General features: G+C 41.3%; 2 protein-coding genes across 2 annotated transcripts; one reads left to right on the forward strand and one right to left on the reverse strand.

The window, feature by feature from the left end:
* The first annotated feature begins 1777 nt into the window (after nucleotides 1–1777).
* LOC118078903 (vomeronasal type-2 receptor 26-like) lies at nucleotides 1778–15478 on the forward strand. The gene is made up of 8 exons (XM_060281162.1): nucleotides 1778–1932; nucleotides 3746–4037; nucleotides 4768–5610; nucleotides 7568–7795; nucleotides 9384–9510; nucleotides 10934–11355; nucleotides 11855–11891; nucleotides 15000–15478. Exons 1-8 carry the CDS (start codon nucleotides 1778–1780, stop codon nucleotides 15476–15478), a joined length of 2583 nt encoding a protein of 860 aa, XP_060137145.1.
* Nucleotides 15479–17406: 1928 nt separating this feature from the next.
* On the reverse strand, nucleotides 17407–18396 carry LOC118078902 (olfactory receptor 14A16-like). Its single transcript, XM_035102909.2, has one exon. It carries the CDS (start codon nucleotides 18394–18396, stop codon nucleotides 17407–17409), a length of 990 nt encoding a protein of 329 aa, XP_034958800.2.
* Nucleotides 18397–23469: the final 5073 nt, after the last annotated feature.

Genomic DNA, 23469 nt, shown 5'->3' on the forward strand with positions numbered 1-23469 from the left:
CTCCAGCTTGCTGCTTTACTCTAGGTCACATCACTTCATTCTCAACTCTGAACTCTGCTTTGTCTAACTAACCATGAATTGGGGCCCTACCCAAATTATCTTAATTTGCCATCACCCAGGCAATCACTCCAACAAAGAAAGCTAACCTGACTTACTGGAATTGTTTTTTGTAAATATTGTCTGCGGGAGGCAGTGGAAGACAGGAGTGCCTGGCGTGCTATGGTCCATGGGGTCACGAAGAGTCGGACACGACTAAACGACTAAACAACAAATATTGTCCTGTGCCTAGGAAGCATGAGTTCAAGTGGTCTTCCACTTGTCATATGCTTTCTAAGCATGGATCTGTGCAGTTTTCTGTTTGCCTTGCCACTTTCCATGTGAAAACCTGCTCCTTGACACTAAATCAGATAAAATGTCAATCCATGGAAAACCCAAATGATGTTTGCTCTGATTCAGCAGTAAAGCTTGGGTTTTCCCAGGGAAAAGCAGCAGGACAAGTGAAAGTCTGGGGGGAGTAGAGACATACATTAATAATTCTCATATACAGTGGTACCTCGGATTAAGAACTTAATTCGTTCTGGAGGTCCGTTCTTAAGCTGAAACTGTTCTTAACCTGAGGTACCACTTTAGCTAATGGGAACTCCCGCTGCCACCACGCCGCCACCACACAATTTCTGTTCTCATCCTGAAGCAAAGTTCTTAACCTGAGGTACTATTTCTGGGTTAGTGGAGTCTGTAACCTGAAGCATCTGTAACCTGAAGCGTCTGTAACCCGAGGTACCACTGTAATTGAAAGGGTAGCAGCGGGAAGCGGTGGGAGAGTTTGCTAGCAGTGGCATCACTCAGACCCCATCCTTTGCAGAGTTTGTGTCAGGAATGAGCCAGCTTCTAGTGAAACTCCACAGCCTGCTGCAGAACAGAGAGAGTTAGATCTGCAGCAGGCTGAACAGTAGCCAGTTTCCAGTGCAACTCCCACAGGCATTGGAATGCCAGTTGCCAAGAAAATGACAGAGAGTGAGCCAGAACACAGCCAGAGCTCTCTGGAAGATCAATTAGGCGCAAACAGGCAAGGGGATAGTTTGTCGGAACAGGAAGAGCTAAGACAATTAGTCCAAAAAGCTGGTGAATGGGAGGGTTGTTAGACAGGAAGCAAAACAAGAGATGTGAGAGTTGTAAGTTCAATATTGTCTGTAGATCCCAGAAGGACACTTTAGAAGGGTCAGCTTGAGTAATTATGCCGGAGGCTTTGTTAGAGCCATCCGGAGCTATCTGTTGTTTTTTGCAATAAATCCTCCTTTTTAATTAGCTATGCTGACTGTGTTATCAAGCTGGGAACCTGGACTCCTGATGGTCTGTTATTTCCCCTATAATTAGCAGTCACTAATCACTATCATTTATTCTCATCTCCTGTGGCTTTCCAGAAGAAAAATTGATAAGTAAGGCTATAAAAACTCCTATATCATTGAGATCTAGGAGTTGTGCTCTGGGCTCTCTCTGGGTTTTTTTGTTTGAGAACAAAGTGTCTGTCTTTTTTATGTTATAGTTGAGACATGACAATTCAAGTACTAGTATTCTGTTACCAATGTGGGGGAGAAATTATCTTCAGGAAGCTTGTTGACAGAATAAACTATCACAAACTGTATCCTGTTCCATGTAACAAGCTGCTGCTATAGAAGGACACAGGAGTTTGTGTCTAGAGACAAGCCTTGCTGTCAAAATGGTGAGAACAGTGATGTTGCTGCTTCTGCTATCTCACATGATATCCAATGTTGATACCATGCAGTGCCATATGAACGATCCTATCCATATTCCACATGAGTGGTATCTACAAGGTAGCCTTCTCATTGGTGGAATTGCTTCTCAGATAATATACATTTCTTCAGATGTTTCCTTCAGCAAACACCCTTCCCAGGATGAGTTTGATGTTCAATTGTGAGTAATGCAAGAAACAGACTTCTAAAACAATGCATGTATGGGGTGCGTTGTGGCAAATGAGTTTAGAGGGACAGGGAATGCACACAACCTCCTTTCATGACCACCATGTATATTGTGAAAAGGTCCAATGTGGGCCCTTGTAGCATGTTTGTCTGATATATTTGAAAGCCTCTTTGGGATCAAGATCCCTCACTTTTACTTTTCAGGAAAACACACTTGCAAGCCCCCTTCAGATCATCATGCTAAATACATAAATGTCAGTACTGAAGTGGTTGCACACCCAGACTCCTTTGGAGAAGGGATACCTCATTCACACACCAGCATAATGTTGTGCTTATGTGTCTAGCCTGAACGCCCAAAGAGGGCTCCTATCTTTCTCAATCACTGACTTTTTAATTCTTTTGTTGCCCTCACTTCTTCACAGTATATCCACATTTCCTCCTTCCATAATGAAAAATTCTGCCTATCTTGGAATCAGAGGGTCATGTTTTCTTTACATACACCACATTTGCATATAGTCAGGTATAATATTTATAAGGTACAATAACTCTAAAAAGAATCTCAGAAATTAAAGCCTAAATAAATAAATAAGCAAAAAGCCTCATGTTTGAAAATGTTGCCTGCAAGGATATGCGGACATGAGGAAAATCAGACATGAAGATAGCAAAGATGATGGAGTAACTTATATAGAAAGTAGTGAACTTGGATTTCAAAAGGAAAGAAACTAAGCGCTTGTCCACACCAGTACAAAATTGTGGATATTTCTTCCCATTAAATGCCCATGTCTGTGTGTTTATCATAGCTGCCAAGTTTTCCCTTTTCTCGCGAGGAAGCCTATTCAGCATAAGGGAATTTCCCTTAAAAAAAAGGGAGAACTTGGCAGCTATGGTGTTTATCTCGAACTTTTTGCAGTTTGCAAGAATTTTAAAGGCCCACAGTAAAAGAGGGAAAGGTCTGGGACAGCACTCAGAAGTGGAGGTCATCAAGTGGATTCCCTTAGGTAGACAGGCTGGTGCAAATCCAGATTTTTCTCCACTTTGGACAAGCCTGAAAAAGATGTTTGAAAACACTGATGAGTGTCGGATCAGGAGACTAGCTTAAGTAGGAAAAGATGGAAAGATTTTGTTTGTTTTTCCTTCTCCCTTAAATGGCCCTCACTAGGAATGACAGTATGGTATCATTTACTTCAGAAAAGCTTTGCAGAGTAGTATATATTAATGCATTTCCTTTTAAACAGAGCACAAACTAATAGAGGGCACAGTATTCATTGTAGTCGTTAAAAGCAGCAAGTCAATAGAAAGCCAAATAATCACCATATATATCTGGCTGAGTAGAGGAGAGCTCTCTCAGGGCATTTCCATGGTGGGTAGATTGGAAATAGCTCACTGATTATGCACATTGTTTACATATAAAAGGTCTCTGGTACAATCCTCAGAAATATTTGCTCACAGAAATCATTGTCTAACACCTTGGAGGATCACCTCTAGTTAGAGAAGGCAAACTAAAGCTCTGATTCCATATATTAGTTGCATTCATTGCAACTAATGCAGCTTTTAAGTTGTACTTCACCAATTCTCTCAGTGTTGCACTGCTCTATCATCCATCTTGTCTTCATTTATCTTTCTTCCTCTGATCACCATTTTAGTTTTTCTCTGAAGTTTACTCCCCTCCCATTTAATTCTAACAAATTTATGACATTTGTGTGAATAGACTTGTTTTAATTAAATGTAGAGTGGGCCATCACAGTGCTAAAATGATTTATATGAATTGTAGAATCCTCTTGTGAAAGAGAATGTATCTCCATTTGCAGAGTGGTGGCAAAGTTATACCAGCACATCCTGGCCTTGGCGTTTGCTGTGAATGAGATCAATGAGAATCCAAAGATCTTGCATAATATCACGCTTGGTTTCCACATCTATGACAGCTACTACAGTCTGATGATGACCTATTGTACCACTCTAGATCTGCTTTGCAATTTGCGTAGATTTTTCCCCAACTACAGGTGTGACTTGCCAAAAAACCTGATGGCTGTCATTGGTGGTCTTGGCTCAGACACCTCCTTTCACATATCAGACATACTGGGCCCCTACAAGATTCCACAGGTAGGATTTGTGCATGGAGATTGTGGGACTTTAAAAGACCATACAGAAAGAGAGGCATGGTTCACAGAAAAACAAAATATTGTGTGATGATTAAAGAACATATCCTGATGAGGAATGTCTTCAGACAGACTAGGGAAACAGGTGGCATGGAATATAATCTGGCAACTTGGAAGGCTTCCTTCTTATCCCCCGCCCCCCATAAATTGTACCCCACAGTCTCCTTTTATGCTATTGGAATAGCTGCTGTTATTTCAAGTTGCTTTATTTTACAATGATAGTGCTTTTTTCCCCATGGAAATTCTTTTATATTCATAGCAGTCCCATGCAGATCTCTACTAATGCATCGCTAGTAATTGGGGAGAAAATTTGTTGATTTGTATTTAACAGCAAACCTCCCTTATCTGCACTTTCTGAAACCATATGCAAACTGAAACACAGCCATCTTTTGAAATTTGCACGTCTGAAAGTTTTGCAATGCAGTTCTTCAGCAAAGTAATGTGTTTAAATATGCCTAAACTAAAGCAAAGTGCACATACAAATGCATATAGTACTGAAAGTTGCTTACAAAATGATTTAGATAAAGGGAATTTGCTTTTGAAAAATTGGATATATTAGGCATCCTTGCATACAAAAATGTGTATTAGATATTAGAAGTGGAAAAATTAGAAACTGAAACTGACAGATTTTCCATCACAAAGGCACCACTGAAATAACATTTTTTAAAAAATAGCTGACATACGGCTCCTTCGCCCCAGGGAAAAGTGATACAACTTCCTTTTACCGCATGGTTCCAAATGAATCTCATCAGTACCTGGGGATTGTCCGATTACTTCAGCATTTTGGATGGATGTGGGTTGGGCTCTTTGCTGTGGATGATGATAGTGGAGAACAGTTCTTGCAGATGTTGGAACCAATGCTTTCTCAGAATGGCATCTGTTCAGCCTTTGCAGAAAGAATTCCAAAGCAAGCATCTTGGCATACAGGAAACCAAATGAACACTATGGCCTTCAATATTAATCAACATTTGACAAATAGCACAGCTAATACATTGATTGTCTATGGAGAAACTATGATCATTTCATGGTTAATTCTTATAACAGATCTTGTATATAAAGAAAATATGATGTCTTGGAAAAAGCTGTGGATCATGACAGCCCAGATCGATGTTGCATTAACAAGCATTCAAGCCAAATCAAATTTGCAAGTGTTCCAAGGTGCTATTTTGTTCACAGCGCACTCACATGAGCTTCTAAGCTTTAAGGAATATCTTCAAAATATAAAACTTTGCAGGACACAAGAAAACAGCTTTTTCAAGGACTTCTGTGAGCAAATATTTGGCTGCTCATTTCCAAATTCCCAGGATCTGATGGAGGATGGTAGTGAATGTACTGGGGAGGAGAGGCTAGAAAGTCTTCCTGGATCTCTGTTTGAAATAGCTGTGACTGGCCACAGCTACAGCATCTATAATGCTGTTTATGCTGTGGTGCATTCTTTCCATGCAATGTATTCATCTAGATCCAATAACAGAATAAAAGGAAATAAGAGAAGTCTTCAAGATTTTGGGGCTTGGGAGGTAGCATTTCTACAATGAATTTACTGGTGGTTGCATTCAGTGATAATCCTATGCAGAGTAGACCCATTAAAATTTATAGACATGGCTAGTTTTAAGGTAAAGGTAAAGGGACCCCTGACAGTTAAGTCCAGTCACAGACGACTCTGGGGTTGTGGCGTTCATCTCGCTTTACAGGCCGAGGGAGCTGGCATTTGTCCACAGACAGTTTTTCCAGGTCATGTGGCCAGCATGACTAAGCTGCTTCTCAGAACGGAACACTGAAACCAGAGCAGTGCACAGAAATGCCATTTACCTTCCCACCAGAGTGGTACCTATTAATCTACTTGCACTGCATGCTTTCGAACTGTGAGCTTGGCAGGAGCTGGGACCAAACAACAGGAGCTCATCCTGTCATGGGGATTTGAACCGCCGACCTTCTGATTGGCAAGCCGAAGAGGCTCAGTGGTTTAGACCACAGTGCTACCCGTGTCCCTATGACTATGCTTATGACTAGTTTAGGTACATTCATTTCAATGGATCTACTCTGTGTAAAGCTTAGTTGGGGACAGTCTTTTGTTGTCATGAAAAGCTCAATACAAAGTGAGATAATATCAAACATCCAAGATCCTGTTGATCTGTGAACAACTGGTGAAATGGTGGTGTGCACATTATTTATTGATAAACTGTTATAGTTTCCAATTTTCTCTTCCTGTAATTCCATTATAAAGTATATACTCCAATACTATGCTTATATAGTATAAACATAGGAAAGTACCTGTAGTGGTCAGTGGAGATGGAGAGGTGTTGCTCACCTGGCTTCCATACAGCAAGTTCCACTGTTACTTACTAAGATGAGGAGGCTCAAAGCATGGTGAGCTTAATGTTTTGTGTGCACCCAACACTCCTGTCACCATGCTTGCATCATGTTGAGCTCCTCACACCTTGCTTCTCCCCTTTTCCACCTGGGTAAGCAGCAGCAGCACTTGCAAACCATGCCACCCAACCTCCACCACCCCACTGACCTTTACTAGAAACTTGGCACCACTTGGGGAGAAAGAGCAATATATAAGTTCAAGTAATAAGTGCATACATTTCCCATCTTCCACTATTGCAGAACAGCTGTTACTGTTGTTTAGGCTGCACTTACATAAAACTTCAAACAACTGTAATGAATGAAAACATTGTAAAACCCAGCATCGAGGTTCCAAAAATATTCCAAATGGCCTTTTCCATTGTTGTTCTGTAGCTGAAGATTGCTCATTCGGGAAGCTTCACCTGCCATCCACTTTATTTTTCTTCTTGTACTACAATACCTTTTAATTTGCTCATATATTTTGATAGGTGCCAAGTTCCAGATTGAAAAATCTGGGATCAGCAGCGCCATGGCACCAGAAGTCGCTTCTACGCACTTCCGGACATGCGTAGAAGCGACTTCCGGTGCCGCGGACATTTTGGAAGTGGGCACAGTGGCACCAGATGTTGCTTCTATGCATGTCCGGAAGTGCATAGAAGCAACTTCTGGTGCCGGTGCGGCACCAGAAGAACATGGCTGCCAGCAGGAGCTCCGTAATCTGGGGGAATATGGAGTATTTTGCCATTCGGGACACCTGCGGGAAATGGGGTACTTGGCAGCTATGTATATTTTAGAGCCACTTTGTAGAACAAGGATGGGAAACCTGTGCCCCTCTGAGTGCTGTTGAACTCTAACACCCAACTGAAGCATGGCAGTAAAAGTTGAGTGTTGTCCACCACTGTTTTAGACTAGTTGAGATACATGTGTCTTTTTATTTTGGTCTTGTGTTGCTGCTGCTTTTAATAAAGTTTAGGGTAATAGTTGGGAATAGGATTCGAATTTCTTGTTGTTTAGAATATTCTTGCTTTCAGCCTCTTAGAGGCTCTGTATAAAGTTTCTTTAATATAAACACACCAAACATATAGGTTATTACCCCTTTGTTTCATTTTTGCCCATTTCAACTAGCTTCACCCATTTCTTCAAAGCATTGCGTTTAATAATTCTGCAGAAGAAATTGTGTCCTTTAATGATAAAAGGGAAATGGAAGCTGACCTTGACATAGTGAACCTAGTGATTTCCCCAAATAACTCATTCCTTAGAGTGAAAATTGGAAAGTTTGAACACAAAGCTCCAATGGAATATAAGTTTGTCATCAATGAAGATATAATTGTGTGGCATGGAAGCTTTAACCAGGTATGAGTTTGGGGGTGCTTTTGAGAGCTACTTTCCATTCTCCATATGGGTGTGCCAATGTTCAAGACTATCCTTTGTTCAATAACAAGATCCATGTAATGGATGATAACTTGTCTTGCATTCATAAACTAAAGAGAGGTGTAAATAGAGAAAGCTGAATATATCAATCTCTGCATGGAAATAGTTGTTCCCTCCAGTCAGAAAATGGTGCATCTGGAAGCATTTCTGCTGTGACCAGCCCAAATACAGAGATGAGACAGATGAGGGAGATGCACACACAGTGGCATCTGGGAGTATGGTCATGGGTCTATACAGGGCCGGAGTGTCCATGTAGGCAAACTAGGCCGTCGCCTAGGGCACCGAAATGGAGGGGGCGCTGGCTGGCTCTGGCTGGCTTCAGGAGCTGCTCGCTGCCGTGGCACCTGCCATTTTCCCTTGCCGGAGGTCCTTATATGATGTGTTGCGCAAAAGACACATCATATGGGGACTTCCAGCAAGGAAAAATGATGGGCGCCACGGCAGCGAACAGCAAGCAGCTCCTGAAGCCAGCCAGAGCCAACTGCACTACCAGGCTGGCTCTGGGCTGCTGAGGCTGCCGCTGCCACATTTCCCGGGGACAGATTTGCAAGTATGGGGACATTCTGGGGATGGAATTTGTCCGGGGGACAGATTTGCAAATCCGGGGACTGTCCCTGGGAATGAGGGACATCTGGTAACCCTAGTTTAGCAGTAGATGCAGATAAATATGTTGATTTGTTTGGAAGGTGCTGGAGAAGTTAATGAGAGAAAAGGGAACAGATGGACACCATTTGGCACCTTTGAAGGTGAAGAATGTTTCCAGAAGACACCTACTCTGGGTTGTGGGCCCATATGCTGGATATGTAACATTCTTAAGATGCACGTGCCCAGAGTCATGGGGCCCCTGGAACAAGAAGGCCTCTCTCGTCACCAGAAGAGAGTGACCAAACTCCAGTTCTATACCATACCCTTTGCCATTGTCAAGATATTTGACCAAAGGTTGAGGTTTTAGGTTATGCACTTCTCATAATAGTACAGTGGTACCTTGGTTTAAGTACACAATTGGTTCTGGAAGTCTGTACTTAACCTGAAGCGAACTTTCCCATTGAAAGTAATGGAAAGTGAATTAATCCGTTCTAGACGGTCTGTGGAGTACTTAAACTGAAAGTACACAAACCGAAGCGTACTTAAACCGAGGTATGGCTGTAATAAAATGTAGCCCCATTTTAACCCGTTTCATTTGTCTCAATTCTTTATCCCTGAGTCTAGTCACAATAACTGCCTTGTCTTTGGCAGGACCGTGGATATGTATAATAAAACCTATTTAAGGGCCAAATCTTGTCTTTCTAGCATCTATAGTCATGCCTGTCCTATACAATAATGCACTAAGACAAGTAATTTATTGTCCTTGGGAACATAACTATTGGGCTCAGTAGTGTACTATGTAATAATGTTCAATATATTTTGATTTTTCTGAGTCAACAGCTTATTCATTTTGTTGTAAAAAACAAGAAGTTGATTGTTTTCTTTTCATTGATTCCATCATATTCCTTGCTTTGTTTGCTAATAGGTGCTGCCTATTTCTTTGTGTTGTGACTCCTGCCACCCTGGTTATCAGAAGAAGAAAAGAGAAGGGGTTAAGTTTTGTTGCTATGATTGTGTTCCATGCCCAGATGGAGAGATTTCAAACCAAAAGGGTTAGTGGTACCAACATTTTCTGCACATACCACCAATTTATCTAACAGACCATTGAATGGTTGTAAGTACTTGGTGAGAGTGTTCAGTTTGTCCCATCTTTCCATGGTGTTACAATACGTTTACTCCACCTCAAAACTGGTTCAGCAATCTGAGTACTTACCTTGCTTCAAATGCAGTCTTTGTCAATGAAAGCATTTCACACATTTATATGTAGGTCATCAAATGATAAGAGAATTCATGTGGTACATTGATGTGTGAATCAGACTTTATCTGACAATACTACTGGGAAATCTAGAATTCCATTATTAACTGTAATTGACCGACACAGACAATTAGTCATGAATCATGTATTGCCTTCACAGACTATACTGTCAATGTGTGTAGAAAGAGAAATCAATCCAACATAATGAAAACAAGGCAAATTGTCATGAGTATCTCCAGCTTAGAATCCATAAATGGCAAACATTGCACCTGCTTCTATCTGCATTCTAGAAATACCTTAGAAACCCTGCTTAGAATGTCATGCAACAATCAATACATGCAGAATTATGTGTGTTTTGTCACCCTATGTATTGATTGATTGATTGCAGAATATTTTTAGCCTGCTCTAAATCCATCTCAGAATGGATTACAGCAATTAAAATAACAGTAATAAAATAACCCAAATTAATTAAATAAGAGTGTGTAAAGAAAATTTTAAAAATATAGCAAAAAAACCTAGCAGCAGGCTGGCTTATTTATTTATTTATTTATTTTAGAGTTGCTGTTCCTGCTCAAGGCAACATTCAATAAATGAAACAGACAAAAACATACTTGAGGATTTGCTAAAACACAAAGTAAAGGGTTAAATGTGCATTAATCAGTATAAAGAACTAGCATAAAAATCATATTATTCAATTACTTCTAACAATGATAATAATAATCACTACATACTGTTATTCATAAGCTTTCTGGAATATAGGTTGGTAGCGCATAAGACTCTTAGGTAGAATGTACACACAATTAAAAATGCTGTGAAAATGTTTTTTTTTTAAAATCGTTTTGAAAAATAAATTTAGCATTGCTCACTGTCACCACTTAGTGTCCCATGTGTATATTGTACTTTACAACATATTTAAAACGTTTTATCTGCAACTGTATAGATGAGTCCCCAATCTTCAAAATGTGGGTTTGCGCCCCACATTGGGCAAAATATTCTTGCATTACAGGGGGTTGAATTAGATGACCCTTGGGGTACCTTTCAACTCTAAATTTCTATGATTCTATGTTTAATATTAAAATTTCTTCTCACACAACCAATTCTGCACATGGAATGAAAAGCTAGAACTCTCTGTGAGCAGCAAATCCACTTCATAAGTAATTGTGGTATTTTCCTCCAAGGTCTTACATGAGTTTGCACTAAAATATTTTTCTACCCCCCAGACATGGAAAATTGTTTCAGATGCCCAGAAAATCAGTACCCAAGCAAAGGCCAAGATCGATGCATTCCCAGAGCTGTGAGCTTTCTGTCATATGAAGAACCATTAGGGATTAGTTTAGCTTCACTCTCAGCTATGCTTTCTCTGATCACAGTTTTGGTGCTAGGAATTTTTATTAAGCACAAAGAGACCCCCATAGTCAAAGCCAACAACCGGGATGTCACCTATACCCTTCTGATCTCTCTCCTGCTTTGCTTTCTCGGTTCTTTCTTATTTCTCGGAAAACCGAAGATGGTGACCTGTCTTCTACAACAATCAGCTTTTGGCATCATCTTCACAGTGGCTATTTCTTCTGTGTTGGCCAAAACCATCATTGTGGTTTTGGCTTTCAAGGCCACCAAGCCAGGATCCAGCATGAGGAAATGGGTGGGGAAAACAATGACAGGCTCAATTGTTCTTTTCTGCTCCCTTGTTCAAGGAGTCATTTGTGCAGTGTGGCTAGGAATCTCTCCCCCCTTTCCAGATGTTGACATGCAGTCACTAACAGGAAAGTGTTAGCATAAATCCTCTGCATGGCACAGATGCTGCATGTGGATGAATGTTTACTTTATATGATTGCTGTAACTTTCCCACACAGGAGCTCAAGCTGTAACCTGATCTCCTGTCATGTGATGTTCTTTGTTCTCTTACCACTTTCACTTTCTTCTGAACTGGAGAGTGATGGCTGAACACACACTCTCTGAATAAACGTAGATTAGCACCTACGATTGTTTGCTGTCTTCTTTACCGAAGCCAGTGGCAATAGTAAGAATATTGGTGATTTACACCCCAATATTCTAACAGTGGTAGCAGAGCAGGGGTTTCGATCCGCGGACCTCTGAAAAGCGTGAAAACAGGCACGTAAACAGGCCTCAATCTGCAGCAGCTGATCCTGAGGAATTTCGCCTGCTTGGGAGTCACCGGTTCCTGCGTTCCAGGGGAGGAAAAGCACGGATAGTCTGCGTTCCTTATCAACGGGAGCAGTGAGTAACCGGGACTGACCGGGACTGATTTATAGCGGCAATAAAACCTCTAAAGTTGCAGCTTAATTGCAGATGCCTGCCGAAAGCCTAATTTGCAGCTTCTTTGTACTTTGAAGTCAGAAGCTAGCAGCACGCTTACAGTAGCAAGATGGCTAAAGCCGGGGATTCAGATCAAACACCCAAGAGTTTGTGTCCTTTGTTAAATGACTCAAATTACGCAACGTGGAGTGTTAAAATGGAATGTGTTCTTATCCGGCAAGGACTTATTGAGTTGATTCAGAATGCACCGCCCGTTTTGCCAGGCCAAAGGTGGTTGAATCGCAACGCACAGGCAAGGGCAACAATAGTTCTGCATTTGGACCCATCACAGCTGGTTCATATTCGGAACTTAGACTATGCTTATGATGTTTGGGCTCATCTTCGGGACGAGCACCTGAGGTTGCGCGCCGGATCAACAATGTTATACTTTCAGAGATTAATTAATTTGCGTCTGAAGGAGGGAGGAGACCTGAGAGCCCATTTGCATCAGATGCGTCAACTACGCCAGGAGCTAGTTGACAGAAACGTCAATTTGGATGACGACATTTATTGCTTTACAGTGCTAAATAGCCTTCCCAAGTCCTATAATGCTATTGCAGCCCAGCTGGGGGCTCAAGACCCTCAGCAAATGACTGCAGCAGGAATTTATGCTTCATTACTTAATGAGGAGGACAGGACCCGCGCACAGGCGGAGGCCAACGGGGAGCGCTACTCACCCTCACCTGGTGCATCTGCAGAGACTGCACAAGCCCTTAAAACTGTGGTCAGATGCCAGTTATGCAATATTCCTGGGCACACAGCCAAGACATGCAGACGACCCCAGAAGGACTCAGGAAGTCAACAACAGGCTTCTGGGCCTAAGGGGCGAGGCAGCAGCGGTAGCGGCAGCAGCAGCAGCAGTGGCAGCAGCAAGGGCCCTACAGCACGCAAGATGCTTGTAATGCTCACTCAGCTTGATGACCAAGACGACGACGGGTCTTATCTGATCATAGATTCTGGATCTTCGCACCATCTGGTGAACGACAAGAGACTGTTCCAGACTTTCGAGAAGCTGGACTCCATCGTGTCACAGGCAGATGGCAATTCTTTGAAATCCATTGGAAAAGGAACTATTTTTCTGAAATCTCTAAATTTGAGTATCAGTAATGTGTATCTTGTTCCAGAGCTGAAGCAAAACCTTTTCAGTGTTTCTCAAATTGATGAGAAGGGGTTTGAGCTGTGTTTTCACAGGGGCACCTGTGTGATTTCTAAAGATGGAGAAGTTCTTTTGACGGGACACAGAGACAAAGATAACCTTTTCAGATTATCTTATGATAAAAGTGATGCATGTTTTAATGTTGTTGATGATTGTTTGACAGGTCCAGAGGAGCCTAAGGTGGCAAAGAAGCAACCAAGCAAGAAAGGTCTAACACGTTGTTTCCAGATCGTTTCTGCTCATGTTTTTGGTCCTATGCCGAAGTCCCTTGGCAAGGCCAAATATTATCTTCTGATAACTGACCACTTCTCTAAGTATACGTGGTTTTATCCTCTGCAAAAGCCTCAGCAGGCTATTGTGAAATTTTCTGAATTTCATGCTAAGGTTGAACTGAAACATGGTTGTAAAATTGAATGTTTATTGACCAATGACATTCCTCTTTTTACTTCACAGGAGTTTCAAGCCTTTTTTGATGACAAAGGCATTCACCACAAGTTTGCCAAGACCCAGGCAGCTTGGGACAAAAACTTATGTGTTAAGGTTAACACTGAGTTAGAAGCAGGCATGCAAGCGCAACTGCTGAGTTCAGGATTGTCTGAACAACTGTGGGCTGAAAGCATCTCATTTTTCCTTTACCAGTGGCTCAGACAGGTTCCTAAAGGACAGAAGCGTTCTCCTTATGAGATTCTGTTCCAACAAAAGCCTGATGTGAGCAACACTAAGGTTTTTGGAACCAAAATGTGGGTGGCTTCGCTTGAGGGCAAGCCAGTCCAAGGCATTCTATTGGGTTTTGAGGAAGGTCAATATAGAGTTATGTTGCATTCTTCCAATGAGGTGATTCTTACTCAAGAGGTAGAACACACTCCTACGCCACAAGAAACAAATGTTCTTGATGAATTTCCCATAGGTGCCAATGATTTTGATGCTTCCTACACTGACACAAGTGGTAGTGAAGATGAATCCTTTGCTGAAGGCTCTACCCCGAGTAGCTCTGACACAGGGGAGACAGTCATACACAAAGGAACTCATGCTGTTTTTAACAGACCTTCATCGGATGATGAAAAAGTGCTAGAAGCACTTGACCCACTGTTTACCATTGGTATGAGTTCTCCCAAAAGTCCTGAGGGGGAGAATCTCAGTAAACAGGATTTGCACCTCTCACGCAGGTCTGAGAGGATTAGAAGAGGACCCAAGAGGTATTCTCAGGAGTTTGCCAACACAGCAATTGCAAATTTAGCTGTGCTTAGAACTCCAAAACAGGCAGCAGTCACACAGGCTAAGCCACAACAACAGGTTGTCAAACGCAACACTGTTTCTGTCAACAGAGCAAATGCTCTGGTCCCCTGGAAGCCAAAGCTGGTCAATCCAGTCTCAGAGAGTTCCACAGCAGGAAAGTCCTACTTTGTTTATGACAACTGTCTGTTCACTTCTCTTAATGATGCTCTCACATTTGCATCTTTTTCCATTTCAGGATTCAGGGGAGATGTTAGCATAAATCCTCTGCATGGCACAGATGCTGCATGTGGATGAATGTTTACTTTATATGATTGCTGTAACTTTCCCACACAGGAGCTCAAGCTGTAACCTGATCTCCTGTCATGTGATGTTCTTTGTTCTCTTACCACTTTCACTTTCTTCTGAACTGGAGAGTGATGGCTGAACACACACTCTCTGAATAAACGTAGATTAGCACCTACGATTGTTTGCTGTCTTCTTTACCGAAGCCAGTGGCAATAGTAAGAATATTGGTGATTTACACCCCAATATTCTAACAGGATCCAGCATGAGGAAATGGGTGGGGAAAACAATGACAGGCTCAATTGTTCTTTTCTGCTCCCTTGTTCAAGGAGTCATTTGTGCAGTGTGGCTAGGAATCTCTCCCCCCTTTCCAGATGTTGACATGCAGTCACTAACAGGAAAGATCATCATAAAATGTAATGAAGGATATGTCAACATGTTTTACATTGTCCTGGGCTATATGGGACTTCTGTCTGTTATAAGCTTCACTGTGGCCTTCCTAGCCAGGAAGTTGCCAGATAGTTTTAATGAAGCCAAGTTCATCACTTTTAGTATGCTAGTGTTCTGCAGTGTTTGGGTGTCATTTGTACCAGCATACCTGAGCACCAAAGGCAAATATATGGTAGCTGTGGAGATCTTCTCTATTTTAGCTTCCAGTGCTGGGTTACTAGGCTGCATCTTTTCTCCCAAATGCTATATTATTTTGCTGAAGCCTGAGCTGAATCACAGGGAGCAGCTAAGAAAGCGAAATAATGGAATAAACCAAGAACCTTAGGGGGTAAAAAAATGTACCTGCTATGGTATGTATTGAGTTGGGACAGTGGTCCTACACTAAGGTTTGAAATGGGGAAAGTGGGTTTACTGCAGTGCTACCATATACAGTGGTACCTCTGCTTAAGAACTTAATTTGTTCTGGAGGTCTGTTCTTAACCTGAAACTGTTCTTAACCTGAAGCACCACTTTAGCTAATGGGGCCTCTTGCTGCCGCCGCACCACCAGAGCACGATTTCTGTTCTCATCCTGAAACAAAGTTCTTAACCTGAGGTACTATTTCTGGGTTAGCGGAGTTTGTAACCTGAAGCATTTGTAACCTGAAGCATTTGTAACCCGAGGTACCACTGTATTTCAATCCAGTCCATTTTATTTTTACGAAAGTGTTCCACACAGCTAATACAAATAATACATGATAAAACCAGGGGGATGAAGATAGAAACTTGTCATTATTTTATCAGTAACTGTTCTTAATTAATATATATTCTTGGTTCCTGTTTTATTTGTAACATAGGCAACCATTCAGCTCTGTAGTCCTATTGTTTCTCAATCTGCTGTTTATATAATGAAATTTTTCTTTGAATCTTGCTTTTTGTATGATATATATTGACACTGACTCATAAATGATTGCAGTGAGGATGCATTTTTTGTTGTTTTGCTGGAGTGGTGATTCTTGGAATGCATTATGTCACAATCCAATATGCATCTACTCTGAAGTCAGTCCCATTCAGTTCAATGGTTATTAGTCCATAAGAGTGCAGTCTTAAGGTAAGAAATGAGCCTGTCACAAAGTATGTTTACATTGTTTACCAAGATGTTATAAAGATGCATTACTTTTTCCAGAAACAAATCAGCAAAATATTCTAAAATTATTTAATTACTTGAAGTGTGACTTCCTTCCAGGTTGCACAAATTTCTGAAATTTTATGTTGTCCCCTAAAATGTCTGGAATTGTCAATGAAGGTTAACATTCACCAGACTGCAGATGTCCATCACATTTGTCAACACATTTAACCGACAGCAAAACTTTCCCCTTAAACTGATTGGAAGTGGTTGGTCATATAATTTTTCTACAGACATGCTCTAATGTCTCTACAGAGATAATGTGTGCACTCTAGCTGGAGAATTGAACACATTTTTATTATATTATTGTTTATACCACCCTTTATCAAAAGATCCCACAGCCACATATAGCATTAAGAACACATTTTATGGAGTATCAATAACAAAAACATAATAAAAAGCATAATGACAGGCAGCATAATACTAAAATAATCATAATAACACATGGCTGAATAAAGTTAATGATTTCAAATTTCTATCTAAGCACTGAACCAAGCAGCTGTTAATTGTGGAAGGGAATGGTTTTCATTAGGCCTGCAACACACAGGGAAGAGAGAGTTAACTTCAGTAGCGTAGGAAGATAGGGGCGGTGGGGGGGGGCGCCGCCCCAGGCATCATGATCCCAGGGGTGCCATTGTGGCTGCCCACCCCTACCCACGCTGGGTGCCCCGCCCCAAAATGCATGCCCCGCCCCCAGAACGCATGTCCTGCCCCCAAAACGCACACTAGTTTGGCCCTAAGAGTCATGTTCTGTTCTTCAAAATATGTGTCAGTGGTGATGCTCCAACTTTTGCCCCATGGCTAATGTTTTTAGTGGGAGAAATGGAGTTTGAGAACTGCATGAAAAAAATCAAATAAGTGCACATTTTGAACAACAGCTGTATTTGATTCCAGATGTTGGTTTGAAAAGTGTGGCCTGGGTTTCTCAGTAAAAAAAATTTTTAAAAAAAATCTCCATCTGTAATTATGATGAAGTGAAGAGTGTTGACATGCATTATGATTATTATTATTTAGAGAAATTTGATTGGATTAATTATGTTAGTTTTACTTTGGTCCCATTGATACCAATGTGGAAAATCAGGGTGCCACTTAAATCCATGTATAGAGAAGAAAATTAAATAATATATTATTGGAAGTGGCCCTTAGTCTTAACAAATTAGACAAAGCAGCCTTGATCTCCTTGTTTCTCATGCTGTAAATCAGCGGGTTTAGCAAAGGTGGGACCATGGAATATATCACTGTAAAAATTAAATCTAAATGTGTTGCTGTATTAGTCATGGGACTCAAATAGGAAAACAAGCCTGTGACCATAAATGTGGAGAATACCATGAGATGTGGAAGGCAGGTAGAGAAGGCCTTTTGTCTTCCCTGTGCAGATGGCATCCTTAACACCGCACTAAAAATATGTACATATGTCACAATAACAAATATAAAGCAGCCTAACCCAATGAGAGAAAACAAGAGCAGAACTCCAGTTTCAATTTGATTTCCCTTAGAACAGGAAAGCTTTACTAACTGTGGTATTTCACAGAAAAACTGATTGACAACATTGGAGCAGAAAGGAGTTGCAAAAGTGCTGACAGTGTGCAAACCTGCATAAAGAAACCCAGTGATCCAAACAGTAAGAATCATTTCAGTGCAGGCTCTCCTGTTCATGGCCGTCTGGTATTGCAGTGGATTACAGATAGCAACATACCGATCATAGGCCATGACTATGAGGAGGAAAAAATCAGTAGATAAGAAGAAGGTGAAAAATAGGGCTTGAGCAACACATCCGGAATAAGAAATGTGTCTAGTATTCATGAGGGAATTGGCCATGGATTGGGGGATAATGACCGAAACCTGGCCCAGGTCCTGCATGGCCAAGTTCATCAGGAAGATATACATAGGGGTGTGCAGGTGATGGTCAAAGGCTACTGCAGAGATGATGAGAAGATTCCCTGTTACAGTTGCCAAATACAATACCAGGAATATAATGGAATGTAGAATTTGTAATTTCCGAACTTTTGAGAATTCCAGAAGCAGAAACTCTGAAACAGTAGTTTGGTTAGCTATGGCTTGATCCTTGCTAACATCCATGCTATCTGTAAAAAGAATCAGAAGTGCTATCTCTTAATTTCAACAGAATATTGTAATAATGTAATGCTGTCTAAGAAGTGCTATAAGAGACAAATAAAACAGAGCTAGAAATAGGTGTGCCTAATCACTGAGGCTAAGTGAACCTCCAGTGACAATGGAGCACACCCAAGCTATAGACCTCCTCCTTCCATAATTTCCCCAATCTCCTAGATTTGAGAACTCAGAGCGCATATCACATCTGTCTTTTCAATATTCAGCTTCAATTTATTGGCCCACATCCAGCCCATCACCATCTCCAAGCACCAGTATAGCACCTGAACCAAATCTCCTGTTTTAGATGGAACAAAGTGATAAACCCAAGTGTCATCCACATACGAATGGCACCAAATTTCCTAATTATGGCTCCCAGCAGTGTCATTTGTGTCCAATAAGGTCACAATGAGATTTTCTTCACTTACATTTGATCTACCTTGCAACTACCTACCTATACATCTGCTCAAATGTAAACCAAGGAGCCACAAGAATTCTGCCCATTGTTATTTCTCAGTTGCATAGATCAACTATGGCTTTGGAAGGAGAAAATATCGTTCCCATAAGCCTTCAGAAATTCACCAGAAACCACTACTCTTATTTTGGGGGTTTGCACATTTTAATTGCCTCCCCCGCTTTCCAAGGGAAAGAGCTACTGAAAAGACCAGATCATGTTTCAGATCATTGCCCTCCTGCATGGCTGTCAGGACCAAATGCAGAATATGTCCTGATGCATGTGATGTAGTAATGACATATTGGAACAGCCCCACAGCTGCCATAGTAGCCATGAAGTCCTGAACCAGCACAAAAAGCTAGTCTTTTGATGGGTATTGAATTACCCCAGTGCAATCATCCTGGAGGTCTCCAACTCCAAATCTGAGACCACTTCCATTAGCTCAGGTAGAGAAATTGCTGGTTGACTGCCACTGGTTCTCTCCACCTAGCCAGACGGGCAGGATATAATTATCATTGCCAACAACAACATCATCATCATCTCCATAACATGCCTAAAACAAGAGCTGAACACAGTCAAAGTCAACTTGTCTCCCCCAAAAGACCCAAAGAGGCAAAACCTTTAAGACCCCTTAGATTTATGCTGTTACCCCAACACAGCCTAAATTTGCCCACCAAAGGATGATTTGTACCCCCCCCCCCAGTTGAAAATCAGCAGTTCCCATCTCCCACAGCAAGTCATTTCTGAGGGGGTGGGGAAATAGCTGGGAAAAACAAAACTACACTGGCAAAAATACTTTATATTCATAGTCAAAGAATGGAGACAGATAAACAATCGAAGGAAAGTGAGAAAACAAGGCTTAAAAGTTCTGAACATGATGAAACTGTTTCTTGCAACTGACTGACATACAGTGATAAGCTACGTATGCTCATTTTGTATGTAAGGGGTAATCCACATTTAACTTTCCTCTAGTCTTTCCAGGCACAGTCTGCACTTTAAAGCACTGAGCACTCTTTTTTTTTTTTTTTGCTCAAGAGTATTCCCCTTGGAAGCTTGCCCTTTAAAGCTGAGTAGGAGCAAACAGCAATCCATGGAAAAGCAAAATTGCCATTTGTTGCACTTCAGCTTTAAAGAGGAGATTTTCATGGGCAAAGCCCAGGGGCAAAGGAGAGAGTGCTCGGACATGGAGCTTTAAAGTATTGGCTTGTGCCTGGAAAGAGTGGGGCAAAAGGTAAGTGTGGATAAGTTCTAAGTTCCAGCTAATTGTGCATGAGACTACAACAGAACCAAAATGGGAAAGGTCTGTTCCATGGAAACCAGATACGTTGAAAATTAATGATTTTTCAGGCTTTAATATGATAAGCATCCTAGCATCAAAGCACTAGAGAAGCAATTAATGTACACAGTCATACTGTATTTACAAAAATTGCACTAACTGTGTAAAACATTTTGATTTTCCATTACATTCCTTATAAATTTTGCCTGAGGAGAATTCTTGCATTTATTTTGAATTCTATGCTTGCAAAATCCACAAACAAGCAAGTGGTCTATGGAATGCTACTAAGAAATTTTAGAAATCTTAAGGAAACTAATTTCATCTTCCCCACTGTTCCCCAAGTTTCTCAGAATTTTCTCTCTCTCTAGAGGAATCCCCAAATTCACTGAGAATATAAATCTAGTTTGGAATTTCAAAGGCAGCTTTTGTTTTACTCACTGTGGTCCTGCATTGTACAATACATTGGGTTTTTTTAGTCAAAGATGTCATATTTTTTGTGAAGAATAAAATACCAAAAATATTCCAATGTCCAGAAAGAAGGGTGTGTGTGGACAGATTCCATGCAATATTTTTTTTCTAAATAGAAACTTTAGAGAATATACATGTGAGATCACTTAAGTAACTCCTATGGTGTTAAGTAATATTTTAACTATATATAAAAAAAATTCCTCTTACCTTCAAAAGCACTTTCTCCTATATTGACTTCAGCTAACTGTATTTGGATAGTCATTCATGAACATATATGAGAATCAATTAGGGTGTGTTGCCAGTAATCACCTCTTCAAGATGGGGAGGAGATTGTACTAATATCTGTTTTGTGTTCCTAGAGATTTGATCCCTGGAGTTCACCAGAGACTAGCAATATGCAGGAAATGCATTCAACTTGTTACTTGGTTCAACATTTTTCTGAAAAAATGGAGGCCAAAATAAACATACCTATTAGCTAATTTTAGTTTGCTAATATTTCTGCCTGGGTTTGTATGCATTTGCAGGCATTCCTAAGCAGACCTCTAATTTCCCCATCCTACCATGCTGCCCCATTGACTGCTGCTGAGCAATCTTTCAACAAAGGGTGGGATCAGAAATGCCTGCTCACCCAGTCCCAGCAGCATATGTTCGTAAAGAGGTGACCCAGCACAGTGCAGGTTGTGGCAGGAACTGTCAAAATTATTATTATTTATTTATTACAGTCATTGACCAGCACAGCATATCAAAAACATAAAATCAATCAAGAATACAGTTTAAAATATATTCTAAAAATTTAAACTAGACAAGATTTGCCATCATTATTCCATTAGGTACAGTATGGTTAGGGAACGCAGGGGTGCTGTGGTTAAACCACTGAGCCTAGGGCTTGCTGATCAGATGGTCGGCGGTTCGAATCCCTGTGACGGGGTGAGCTCCCGTTGCTTGGTCCCAGCTCCTGCCAACCTAGCAGTTCGAAAGCACGTCAAAATGCAAGTAGATAAATAGGAACCGCTACAGCGGGAAGGTAAACAGCGTTTCCATGTGCTGCTCTGGTTTGCCAGAAGTGGCTTTGTCATGCTGGCCACATGACCTGGAAGCTGTACGCTGGCTCCCTTGGCCAATAATGCGAGATGAGCGCGCAACCCCAGAGTCGGTCACGACTGGACCTAATGGTCAGGGGTCCCTTTACCTTTTATGGTTGGTTAATTATTGCACTACATAAATTAAGGCATCGGCAAATCGGGTTCATTTCTGGCTCAGATCAAAAATTGATTTGAGTGCCACCAATTTCTGCCGACCGAATCTTAATAGCGTTGGAACAAAATTTTGCTACCACAGCTGTGACAATTGGATTGGAATCTGAGAGAAGCCATTTTATATAGAATTCTTCAGAGCGTCCTGGAAAATCGACCAGTATCATAAAAATAAGTTCATTTCATAAGTCCTCATAAAGCTGTCAAAATATATTGGGCCTCCCCACAGCGCCCCCCCCCCCAAAAAAACCATCTGCCCCATGACTTCAATATGGGAGACATCAGAATGACCTGCTCCGTGTCAGCCTGGGAACCATTGCCCTGTGCTGCCTCGGATCTGGTCCAGAATAAATTCAGGGTGTGGCTATTGTTTAATTAAGGGTTTAAAACCCTAGTCAACTATATATCCAAGAGAAGGGTGAACGGAACAGAACTTGTGTCTCCTTCCCTCCTCTTACCCAAGACACGTTGTAGGGGAAACGCAGAAGACCATTGTAATTTCGAGGAGTTAGATGACATGTTACTTTCCCTTTAAATCCCCGGTTTAAAGTTTGCCGATTCATGCTGGTATAACTTGTTTTCCACACACGTGTGTCAACAGTTTCCTGGTTCTCCTGTGTTCTAACTGCTGATTGGCTAGTGGGGAGGATATCCAGTTGCAGTGAACTGGGTTGGAGACTCTCAGCTGCTCCACATTCCTGTTGAGTCACACCCGGTGTCCCGGGCTGATCATGAGTGATGCCTGCTAACCAGGTGCAGTCAATCAATTCAATCAAAGTTGGCTATAAAAGCTGTAGGTTGAAGGGGCTCAGAGAGCTTCTTCACAAGTTGAGGTACCAGCTGTGAGACTGTTGGCCGGGGTCTCTTGCTACTCTACCTGGAGCTCTGGGCAGCTGAAGGGGAGATTGTGTGTGACTTCTGTCTGGTATGCTATAATTTGTATTCTGTATGCCCGCTGCTATCTGTTAACCTTACGCAAATAAAGCATTACTTATTCTTCATCCACTGGCATGCTTATTGGCTCCAGATCCAAAATAATCCTGCCCTTGGCAAAACACATCTATTGGATTGTGAGCCTGCAAACAGGAACTGTCTTATCTTTTAATATATGCACAGTGCTATAGAATCTTTAAGCACTCCATAGTGTGATGATGATGATTCTAAGGTTAAGGAACTATTTGATCTTGTTTAGTCACCCTCCATATGTTTCAGACATCCACAATTTGTGTCCCACTAACATGGAAAAGTTGGACCAGGTGTGTCTTGTGTTAACACTCTTTTCATTACAGATCTCAAAAGAGGGCCTTTCAGAGGGCATGACAGGCCCCATCCTGTAGTGCAAAAAAACAACCAAAAAAACAGACACAGGAGCCTTGCCAGCAAAGCCAAGAGAGAGAGAGAGAGAGTGAGAGACAGAGACAGAGACAGAGACAGAGACAGAGACAGAGACAGAGACAGAGAGAAGCATAGAATAGAATGAAATGAATCTCTCACTCTCCCCCAGGGTATTTTATTCACTTTTACAGAGATTTCCCACCACAATTCAAATCAGCCAATCACATAGGACACTTTGTAGCAATAAACAACTCATT

Source organism: Zootoca vivipara, chromosome 13, assembly GCF_963506605.1.
Source record: "Zootoca vivipara chromosome 13, rZooViv1.1, whole genome shotgun sequence".
Lineage (NCBI taxonomy): Eukaryota > Metazoa > Chordata > Lepidosauria > Squamata > Lacertidae > Zootoca > Zootoca vivipara.

What these genes read in the sequence shown, in the direction of transcription:
- LOC118078903 (XM_060281162.1), top strand. Translation starts at nt 1,778, where the DNA reads ATGCAGTGCCATATGAACGATCCTATCCATATTCCACATGAGTGGTAT. An exon ending in GATGAGTTTGATGTTCAATT is followed by an intron (nt 1,933 to 3,745) that starts GTGAGTAATGCA and finishes CTCCATTTGCAG; the next exon opens with AGTGGTGGCAAAGTTATACC. An exon ending in GGCATGGAAGCTTTAACCAG is followed by an intron (nt 7,796 to 9,383) that starts GTATGAGTTTGG and finishes GTTTGCTAATAG; the next exon opens with GTGCTGCCTATTTCTTTGTG.
- LOC118078902 (XM_035102909.2), bottom strand. Translation starts at nt 18,396, where the DNA reads ATGGATGTTAGCAAGGATCAAGCCATAGCTAACCAAACTACTGTTTCA.